This window comes from Nicotiana attenuata, chromosome 3 (assembly GCF_001879085.1).
Source record: "Nicotiana attenuata strain UT chromosome 3, NIATTr2, whole genome shotgun sequence".
NCBI lineage: Eukaryota > Viridiplantae > Streptophyta > Magnoliopsida > Solanales > Solanaceae > Nicotiana > Nicotiana attenuata.
Window position 1 is genome coordinate 34,142,907 of NC_031991.1, and position 11,924 is coordinate 34,154,830.

The following is an 11,924-nucleotide window of genomic DNA, read 5'->3' on the forward strand; positions in this document are numbered from 1 at the left end:
ACTAGGTAGTGGAGACCCTATGTCTAAAATAAAATCATCAACTAGGGAATTGAATCCATATATCTAAAATAAAATCATCAACTAGGTAATGGAGACCCTACGTGGGAAAAGTAGACTGGGGAATGGAGACGCTATGTCTAAAATAAAATCAACTATGGAGTGGAGACCCTATGTTGGAAAAGCGACTAGGGAGTGGAGAACCTATGTCTAAAATAACTTCAACTAGGGAGTGGAGACCCTATATTGGAAAAGCAACTAGGGAGTGGAGAACCTATGTCTAAAATAACTTCAACTAGGGAGTGGAGACCCTATGTTGGAAAAGAGACTAGGGAGTGGAGACCCTATGTCTAAAATAATCATCAACTAGGGAGTGGAGACCTTATGTTGGAAAAGAAGACTAGGGAGTGGAGACCCTATGTCTAAAAATCATCAACTAGGGAGTGGAGACCCTATGTTGAAAAAGAGACTAGGGAGTGGAGATCCTATGTCTAAAATAAAATCATCAACTAGGGAATGGAGACCCTACGTTGGAAAAGTAGGCTAGGGAGTTGAGACCCTATGTCTAAAATAAAATCAACTTGGGAGTGGAAACCCTATGTTGGAAAAGCGACTAGGGAGTGGAGACCCTATATCTAAAATAATCAACTAGGGAGTGGAGACCCTATGTTGGAAAAGAGACCAGGGAGTGGAGACCCTATGTCTAAAAATCATCAATTAGGGAGTGAAAATCACCTGTCATAAAATTGCTCCCTGTTTTCCACCTACCATTTTATACTTTGGTTAAAATGGCTTCTTTTTATGTATCAGGTACTTTGGTTCAAATGGCGCGGTTTCGGATTCCCGAGAACATGGCCCTTGATAGGAAGGTGTGGAGGTCGAGCATTAGGGTTGTAGGTTAGGGGGTAGTCGAGCGTTTCTCCTCGCTGCGCCGGCTAGTCCGATAGTGTTTTGTCTAGGACTGCTAGCATTTTTTGTTGTGTTTCACATTTTTTTCCTGTCTTTCACATTTTGGCCTTTTCCATTTATTTGTTGTATTTTATGATGCTGATACTATTTTTCTGGTTTCTGTTGTTGTTACGGATCTATTGTCTCTGAGTCGAGGGTCTCCCGGAAATAGCCTCTCTATCCATTTGGGGTAGGGGTAAGGTCTGCATACATTCTACCCTTCGCAGACACTACTAGTGGGATTCTATTAGGTCGTTATTGTTGTACTTTGATTCAAATGCTATTTTTCTTAGTCGTCTTAAAAAGAATGTTAGCATTCAAGCGACCAGAGTGAATGCATCTGTATTCTATATGTAATTCTGAATATCGTTTCTTAATTTTATAACTAAGTTTTACATTTTTGAGACTTCATAAAAACTATACTATAAATATACAAATATTTGTAGCTAATAACGTCAAAAAATGTTTGTAAAAGTTATAGTTTAAAAAAGGCAGAATAGCCTAAATGGCACTTGTATTTGTGCCACTTTGTCATGCCGGTCCCCAAACTTATCATTTTGCCAATTGAACACTTACACTCGTTCAAATCATGTATAATAAACACTTATCATAGGAGGCTACCAGTGCGTGTAATACAATCTCTTACACGTAGGACGCCACGTCATTACTAGTGCCACATAGAAAAATAAACTATTGAAAAATAGGACTGGCCACCCAAACCTAATATTTTCTTTTATTTTACACCTTATGGATTATTCCACGGCATTGTTTATTTCCTCAAAAGGTATATTTTAAAAAAAGTTGAAAAAAAATCCAAAATGCCTCAATAAACAACCTCATAGCCACCATTACAACCTCTTTCTTTATCTGACCACCGTGAACCATTCCTAACCACCAGCAAAGATCATCGTTTCAAAATCCCATCCAGCAACAGAAGATTTCCTAAGGGAGGCACTAACACCGAAGCCCACAAGCGCATACAAGTGCTGCAAATCTTCAACAAAAGGTAAAACTCCAGATATGCAAGAACACTAAGCCAAAAATCAGAAGCCGTTGGGGTAGTGAACGCCCAAAGACTCATTAGCGGCGAATTGTAACCTTGATTCACCAAGTTATTTTAGCCAACCTAACCAAAACAAGTGCAATGAAAAAACAGTAACGAGACAGAGCCAAGAGGATGTTCGCCCGAGGATATGAGTTTCGCCGAAAAGTATACAAATACCATCAGTAACGGCCGCAAGACAAATTATTCCGGCGTGACCAGTTCCAAGTAGCGAAGCACAGCAACAATAACCAAAATAGATCCGTTCGTTAACCTAAAGAGTCGTGGAATCTGTGACGCTACTACCACGGCTAGGACATTGGAGCAACGTAGTAGGAGGAACGGAACTCGCCGGAACCCTACTCAGTTGGTCTTTGATTAAACAAAAAAAGAAATAAGTAATGTAAAAGATTCTCTTGTTAAAGAAATAGAGAAAAATAGTATATTTCTGCCTGATTTTGTGATTTTAAAGGCTCATCCATTGTTTACAGTAGTGTGGAGGGGAAAAGAGGGATTAGGGGCGAGAAGAAAGGTGGGAGAAACTGAGAAAGAGAAGAAAATCGGGAGGGAGGGGGGTGGTAACTTCGATTAACTTATTAACTTTACTTCTTCTTTTTTTTATTTTAGTTTAAGTCATTTTTAATCAAAATCACTACTATCACTCTCTTTACACGCGTGTATTACACATATTTGTCCACCTCATCTATGTCAATGTCACATAAGCTCGGTCAATGGTCAGAAGGATTTAGAAAATTAGTTTCGAACGAGTGTAAGTGTTCAATTGGCAAAATGATAAGTTTGGGGACCGGCATGACAAAGTGGCACAAGTATAAGTGCCATTTAGACCATTCTGCCTTTAAAAAAAATTGTTTCATACTGCAATACTGCTATTGGCCAAACTCGTGACAACTGAGGACCAAGTGCTGATGTGAATAATTGAGAGAAGAAATAATTTTGGATTTTAGTCATATGCTTATTAGAATAAGTCAAAATTGACAGCCTGAATCGCTGACAAGATGGTACTTTTAACAAGTACTATTAAACTGTAATTCCAAGAAAATATGATGTATTGTGCAACTTCCCAAACATTTGATACTATTAGAGTTTGATCCAACATTTTGGCACTTCCGTACTACTCACTATTAGACCTAAAAACTCTTTTATTGTCGTCTTTGGAGAGTTATTTTACATTTTGTTTCATTTATAGTTGCATCTTGCAATTGTATTTTGTTATTGGGATTCTACTGGGTTGTTGCGCTTTGGTTCAAATGTTATTTGGAAAATGGTCCGAAACCAATTTGAAACACGCCCGAACCCCTCGGGATCACGTCCGAATATCCCAGCAAGTCCCATAATATAATACGGACCTTAGGCCTCAAATTACACATAACAACATCAAAATGATGAATCGCACCTCAATTGAAACTTGAAGAACTTTAAACTTTTCAATTCCTATAACTCGTGCCGAAACATAGCAAATCAACCCGGAATGAACCCAAATTTTGCACACAAGTCCTAAATGACATGATGAAGTTACTCAAATTTTCGGAACCACAATTCGAATCCAATATCTACAAAGTCAACTCCCGGTCAAACTTATGAACTTTCCAAGCCTTTAAATTTCCAATTATCGCCAATTTGTGCCGAAACCTTCTAGAAACATCCAATTTAAAGCTTCCTAGTTGAGAATCATTCTTCCAAATCAATTCTGAATAACCTGAAAACTAAAATCGACGATTCACACAAGTCATAATACATCATACGGAGCTACTCATGCCCGTAAACCACCGAGCGAAGTGCAAATGCTCAAATAAAATTAAACTAATAAAGTGGTAATAAAAATGGATTTAAAATCTATAATAACTCAAGTAAATATTTAAAATACTAAAAGTAACTTAAACATTATGCGGGTCAAAAATTACGCGCTTACAGTATTAATAATACTTTGTTTGATACACTTTTTGAATCTATGCATTAGTTATGCAAGGATTAGTTATACACCCTATTTGTTATTGTCCTATACATAACTAATGCATAAGCAACCACGGTATTAACAATGCAATGGGTTTTAATGCATGCATTGTGATAACTATAATCTAATCTAACGGAGCAATGCATGCATTAAAAATAGGGTGTTAACAATGCATGCATTAAAACCCATTGCATGCATTAAAGGACCCCATTGTATTAACAACCATGGTATTAATAATACATGCATTAAAACTCATTACATTGTTAATACCATGGTTTCTTATGCATTAGTTATGTGAGCGCGTAATTTCTGCCCCACATGGAAATTACTCCTAGATATAGTCCAAAATAATTTTTATTGTTTTATGAATATTAGAAGTTTTTCTTTATTTGGTTTTGCATTTAGTTGCATATTTAATAGCTTAAAATAATAGAAAAACACCAAAAAAGGTTCAATGTTGCAATACATAAGCATTTTAGATCTTAATCGCATTTAGGAATTAATTAGACGAGTTAATCACATTATTAAACAAAAAATCACAAAAATATTAGTCATTTTACATTTGTTAGCTTTTAGCCTTAAATTAGAAATTTCATTTCATTAGTTTTAAGTTGATTAATTATTTAAATATTAAAAATAGATAATTAGGTTTAATTCCACAAATTAAATTTGATTTAGGACTTAATTTAGAAATTAAAATCAAAGAAAATCAAAGGAAAAGAAAACAAACAAAAGAAAAGGAGGAAAGTTTTTAGGGATTTTTATCTAGCTATACTATATTAGAAATTTATTTACCTATGTTCTCTATGTTTTGAAGTTTTTAATAAGTATCTAGGTTTTTCTTACAAATTGTATATATTGCTTCTTAAAAGACTATCACTCCATTATTAGTGCCTTCAATTAAGAGATTCAATTATATCATTTCCTTTTTTTCCCCCTCCTCTTCTCTCTCTTTTTTTTTTTTACATCAAAATCCCTTAATCTACGCCCAAAATCTACATCATCTCTCTTCCCACCATTACCGATAACTTTATATTATTAAAAAATATTCTGAAATTTTATGATAATTGTAGGATAATTGTATCATAATTGTATTTGAATTGTATCAGATACATCAATGCTTAAAACATAAATGTATCATACTTGTACCACAATTATTTCTAACTTGTATCTGGTATATTAATACCCAAAATAATGTCTAATACAATACTAATAAAATAATATACAATTAGCATACTTGTGATATAAACTGTGAAATTCGTCACGAACGCACAACTGCCCGTAACAATATACAATGAATATACAATTATCATACATTTGTAATACAATTCGTGCAACAATTATGATACATATACAATTATAATACAATCACGATACATTTCTGAAAAATTATGACACAATTATGATCTTCATCTTCTTCAAGTTTCAATTACAATTCTACACTAAAAATTTAATATAATCATATTATAATTGTATTAGTATTGTATCGAGTATTATTTTGGTATTGATATATCATATACAAGTCACATACAATAAAGATTTTAGAAAGAAAGAAAAAAAGATTCAAAACTTACCCACAACTTGATTCTAGAGCAATATTTCAAATTTAATCTGCATTATATCAATAAAGAAAATAGAGATTTTAGGTGATTAGTAAGAAAGAGAGAAATTGAATTTCAAAAGCTTTGGAAGAGCAAAAAAATCTGCAATTTTTGGGGGGATAACAATGGGTAAGCAAGATTTTGGGTAAGCAAGATTTTGGATAAAAGTGGTTAAACGAAATTTCTTAGTGTGAGTAAGAATAATTTTGGATAAATGTTAAGAAAGAGAGAAGATGTTTTTGTAATTCTTTGGAAAAGGATATAATCTTAAATATGGGGAATTATTGGAAATGGGGGTTGGGTCTCATGTAACTGATAGGCTAGATTTAAGGGATCTTGAGTTTCTTTATCTTTTTATGATTTTGTATATAACTAGTAAATATAGATATACAAAGTAATTAATAAGGAACCTAAATAAATGTGGTAAATAGGTTTCTATTATAGTATAGCTAGGTAAATCGGATTGGGCCAGTCACAAAGAGCCCAAACGAATTCCCATATCCGCCCAATTTACCCCCGACCCGCCTGGCCCATTCTCCCTTCCCCCCTCATTAAAAGTCCCTTTTCCCCCTTAACCCTAAAAAAAAAAAATCCGCCATTTTCTGGAAAAAAAACCAAACAGCCGCCCCTTATTCCTCCATCATCTCCAAACAGACTCCCCTTCTCAAAATAAAAACAAACCACACCCTAGCCGCTCCATCACAGACCTCCTTCATTAAAACAAGGTTATCTGGAAAAGAAAGCTGTTTCGAAGCCTTGCTCCTACATTTGGTATTTCTGGAAAGTTAAAGGGTCTTTTGGGCTGTTGGAAGTATTTTTTTTTTTTGGAGCTTGCTGATTTTCTCTGCCGATTGTTGCTGGGGATTGTTAACTGAGCTTCATCTTCTGCTTCTAAGCTTTATTTGGTTATTCCTTGTTGGTGAATTCATCTCTAGGTATGTTTCACATTTTAAGCCATCTAATTGAATTGATGAATGAAGATCAGCTGTTTTGATACCGTGTCATAATTCCAGCCTATTTATTTGCTTACTGAGTGGTTCTAATTTGACCATATGTGTTGTTATTTGTTCGTTTAAAATGAGTCAAATACTCAGTAACATATGAGTTAATTTCTGTTATGAAACATCACTTACTGATTATTGTGTTAGCCAGTCTTTGCTCACTAGTTAATGACTTCATATCCATTTGGATCTATGAAATTGAATACTAGTGGATTAAATATATGTATGATGAAGAAATCAGCTCAATGAGGTGGATGTGTGATTCTGCTGCCACACGATTAGGAAAAGAACAATGTGTACCTCTTGTGTTGTATTTTGTTGGTTCACCAATGTACTTTAAAGTGATAGACTCCTCCTGCTCAATTGTTATTGATTCATTATGTGATGTTAAACTTGAAACTATGTTGTTTTAATTGATTTAGTAGTTTTTGGTGTTACAAGAACACAATTTTAGTAGTGGAACGTATGAAGTGTTACAAGAACACAATTTTAGTAGTGGAACGTATGAATCAAGTGTTAATTGTGTTAAATCTCACTTCCAAAATGAACTCCAATGCGGCAAAGGCCCAGATAATTAGAATCAATTAATACCTCATACTTTTCAACAACTCTTTCCATAACTCATGACCTTTACAGTCAGTCTCAAACATAGAGAATGAATAATTTCAAACACCGTAGTTTGCTTTAGGCGCGTAATTAAATCATCACGACTATGGGTGCGGTTCCTGTGGCATAGTCGTGATACATAATCCCCAATTCGAGTGCGCATTTCATGTGACCCGACCATTACTTCCATTACTTCAAACAATAATAAAATTAACATGTTGTAAAGCACGAGTGCGTTTCATGTGGCGTTATTTTCGATGTGTACAAAAATAACAAGTGCGCGACACCGCTACTTGTTTAAATAAACTCCATAATTGTTTAAAATACCGCTACTTGTTTAAATAAACTCCATAATTGTTTAAAATAATTAAAAGCGGTATAAAAGCGATAATGCACAAAAGGTTTTAAAACATGTAATAATCGGATAATTAGGCCAATTATTAATAGTTGAGCGACCATGCTAAAACCACGGAACTCGGGAGTGCCTTGCACCTTCTCTCGGGTTAACAGAATTCCTTACCCTGTCTTCTGTATACGCAGACTAAAAATAGAGTCAAATTTTCTCGATTTGGGATTTAAAATAAACCGATGACTTGGGACACGATAAATATTCCAAGTGGCGACTCTGAACTAAATAAATAATCCCATTTCGAATAATGTCACTTTAATTGGAAAAACTCCCTATCCCCTTGGGAAAAAGGAGGTGTGACAAGTTATGCATATGATAATACCAAATAGGGTGTATAACAACCATGGTATTAACAATGCATGCATTAAAATCCTTTGCATTGTTAATACCATGGTTTCTTATGCATTAGTTATGCATAGGTAATACCAAATAGGGTGTATAACTAATGCTTGCATAACTAATGCATAAGTTCAAAAAGTGTATCAAACAAGGTATTATTAATACACAAAGCTAATGCATGCATTATTTTATCTTATGCATTCTACCAAACGACCCCTTAAAGACAAAATTGACCTTCAAAATGTTTGCTTGATTAGAATGTTCTATTATATTAATGCAAGTTTGATGTTAAGTTTGATACTGAAATTGCTCTCGCTATTGATATCTAAACTCCGACAATTTCTTCATTGTAAATTTATAAATCTGTACTCTACTATTATGTACTGGAAGGCACTTGTAATCAACTCATTTTTCTTTTATGTTTTGAATTCGAAATTATTTTCCTAATAATCCAAAAAAGTGTGAAATAAAATTATATCCCTAGTTGATAAATAAATACTTAGCATATTTTCTTTTTTATAAATAAATATCAAGTTCTACACTACAATATAGGTAGACAAATCAAATAGTCTTTTTTAAAACCTTTTCATATAAAAACATTCTTCAACATGTGTTTCTTTTAAAAAGATAAAGTGATGGACTGGTTATGAGGGTATTTTTATTAACAAATAATTCTTTTAGAAATTGTGCCATGCTTTAATACATCAAACCAAACAATGAATAAGAAGTATGTCAGCATCTAATGCCAGCATAACTAATCCAAGTATTTCTAATATCAACATTACTAACACATCCTATTTATCATTATTCTCATGTACCCTCCCAAACGACCGTTAAAAGTGTTGAAGGACTATGACACTAAAAAGTCCCATCGACCTAATGCACTTGTTTAAAATTAAAAAGGAAATAAAAACTTGAACCGGAAACCTTGACTTTACCCGAGCCCAAATTCCCTGTAAAAGAACAAACATAAGCCCTAATTCGAACAGTTCTTTTTTTTTTTTTTTTTAAAAAAATAAGGCAAAACCCTCTCCTTGTACATTCACATTTGCTCCTCGCCGCCTATGTAAGTTTCTACCTTTATTTTTTAAATTGTACGAACATATTTTAGGTTAGTTACAAAAAAAATTGTGGTGCTTCTATTTCTGAGGTTTTGGTTATATTAGATTATAGTGCATCTTAATTGAAAAAGTACCGTGTTTGCTTATGTTTTTCTTGTTATTCTTTGTGATTTTTATCCCTTAATCATCGGCCTTATTTGCTTTGCCATGTAATAACAACTCCATAAGTAAGGACTATTTAAGTAATTGACTGAAAATCTGAACAAGTAGTGGGTGACGAGCTCCACTAGCGCACACTACATATTTGTGAAGTGGCTCCAATATTACAATGAACATATATATACATTTTATTTATTTAAGTTTAAGTTCTGATGCTTTAAAAAATGTATACACAATCAGGTCACTTCAAATGTAATTGCAACTAATTTGATTTATATGTTAATTGCATAAAGAATTTTTACAATATGGTGTAAAAATTCATTGCACTTTCAATGCATTTAAGTTAAATTTATTATAGTGGGTTCGAATGCATTGCTTTTGTGATATTTAATACAACAACTCAGTGAAATCCCACAAGTGGGGTTTGGACTGTTGTGATGTTTAATGATTTTTAAAAATTGACGGTAATAATTTGGAGTCTATCTATATATGCAGTGATATCAATCTTGGGAAATGGCGAGCTTGATATCGCAGAATGCTTCTCATACCATCGGGGTTGAAAAGTCTAAAAGGAAGGCTAAGAAGGAAGTAAGTGAGAAAGAAAGTAATAGGAAGAGAAAGAAAGAGCAAAATGAAGAGAATGATGAATTAGAAGTCGAGCAGGAGAAGGAAATGAAGAAGCTTGAGAACTTATTGTTTGGCTCCTTGTACAACCCTGTTGGGTTCGGGAAGGACGATGAAGAAGAAAAGAGAAATGATGGCGAAAACGATTCTGCTATGTTCTTTGTGGACCGGTTTGCGGATAGTGCGTTGTCTGTTTATGAGGGGGATGCACAGCTGGTGCCACAAGGTATCCACATTGTGGGAAAGGAGGAGCGGAAACCGGTGTGGGTAGACGACGAAGAAGAGAAGACTAGTATCAAAATAGCAAGTGTGAACAGATTGAGGAAGCTGAGGAAAGAAGAGGGTGAGGATGTCATATCTGGTTCCACGTACGTGGCGAGACTAAGGGCTCAACACGCTAAACTTAATCCAGGCACTGAATGGGCCCAAATTGATTCTCAAGGCAGAAGCTACAGTTCTGATGATGAAGATTCTGACGAGGAAAGTAAACATACTGAGGGCTACTGTTCAAAGAATATCAAGTTGGTCGGTGATATTCTTCAATCAAACGAAGATCTTGTTGTCAAAAGTCGCACAAAGTTGTTACCTGGGCTTCTTGAATATTCGAGACTGGTTGATGCAAATGCACCTGATCCTTCAAATGCACCAATAAATTCTGTTCAGTTCCACAGGAATTCTCAGTTGCTCCTTGTTGGTGGGTTGGATAAAAAACTCAGATTTTTTCAGATTGACGGGAAACGAAATACAAAGATACAGAGCATCTTTCTTGAGGATTTTCCAATTAAAAAGGCGTCTTTCCTACCCAATGGGTCTCAAGTTATTGTATCAGGAAGAAGAAAGTTCTTTCATGTCTTAGACTTGGTCAAAGCAAGTGTAGATAAAATAGGTCCTCTAGTCGGCAGGGAAGAAAAGAGCCTGGAAAGTTTTGAGGTTTCTCCTGATTCAGATACAATTGCTTTTCTTGGTAATGAAGGATACATTTTGCTAGTTTCCTCCAAAACAAAGGAGCTAATTGGGACACTGAAAATGAATGGAACTGTTCGCTCAGTGGCTTTCACCAATGACGGACAACAATTATTGAGCTCTGGTGGAGACGGCCAGATTTACCATTGGGATTTGAGAACAAGAACTTGCATTCATAAAGGTGTTGATGAAGGGTCCATAAATGGTACAGCTCTTTGTACTTCACCAAATGGTAGTTTGTTTGCTGCTGGTTCAGACAGCGGGATAGTAAATATTTATAACAGAGAAGAGTTTTTGGGCGGAAAGAGAAAACCAATCAAGGCGTTTGAGAATCTCACAACGAAAGTGGATTTTATGAAATTTAATCATGATTCTCAAATATTAGCCATCAGTTCTAGCATGAAGAAAAACAGCTCAAAGCTAATTCACATTCCATCATTTACAGTTTTTTCAAACTGGCCTTCTCCAAATCGAGCCGTGCACTATCCGCGCTGTTTGGATTTTAGTCCTCATGGAGGATTCATGGCTATGGGAAATGCTGAAGGAAAAGTGTTACTGTACAAGTTGCATCACTACCATGATGCATAGTTTGTTTGTTTAATACTGTTGCCATTATGAGCTACAGATGTTTTTGTTAGTGTAGGATGGAGTTCAAAGGCATGATTTCCTTTCAAATTTTGATGTAACAGTATTATTTGAAGTATGGCAAGATTATCTCTGTGATTTTGTTAATTTTAGCAAATGGTTTGCTTTTAGCAGAGAATTCTTCAAGTGGTAAAGACTGAATGGTTCTCTCTAATTCCTAGTTTGGGTTACTATTGATGCACTTTTGTGCAAATTACGTACAACTGCAATTTTTAAGTAATTACTGCTGCTAGTTAAAGTAAATACTGTGTAGTAATAATAGTAATTTTACCTGTTTTGCTCTTTTATTTATCTTTACAGTTGAGGTTGATTTGTCCATAGTTTAAATTTCAATCTTAAAAATCTTGCCTTTTCCCCCATTTTTGTATTCTTGTTGTTTTGGTCTGCTGCTATTAGGCTTGTAGGAAATTTGGGGGGAAAAGAATTCAGAATTCAGACACAGAGAATTTTTATTTTGAAATCTTCTCTTTGCAGAAATTTGTCATAGAATTTCATATTCAAGTAGAAAATCACCTGTCATAGAATTGCTCTGTTATCCAGTCTGATAGTTTTTTGTC

The 11,924-nt window shown here is 34.6% G+C and overlaps 1 protein-coding gene across 1 annotated transcript; it reads left to right on the forward strand.

Annotated features, from left to right (window-relative positions):
* LOC109223508 (U3 small nucleolar RNA-associated protein 18 homolog) lies at positions 6,152–11,565 on the forward strand. The gene is made up of 2 exons (XM_019387850.1): positions 6,152–6,495; positions 9,631–11,565. The coding sequence occupies exon 2, from the start codon at positions 9,649–9,651 to the stop codon at positions 11,308–11,310; it is 1,662 nt and encodes a 553-aa protein (XP_019243395.1). The 5' UTR covers positions 6,152–6,495; positions 9,631–9,648; the 3' UTR covers positions 11,311–11,565.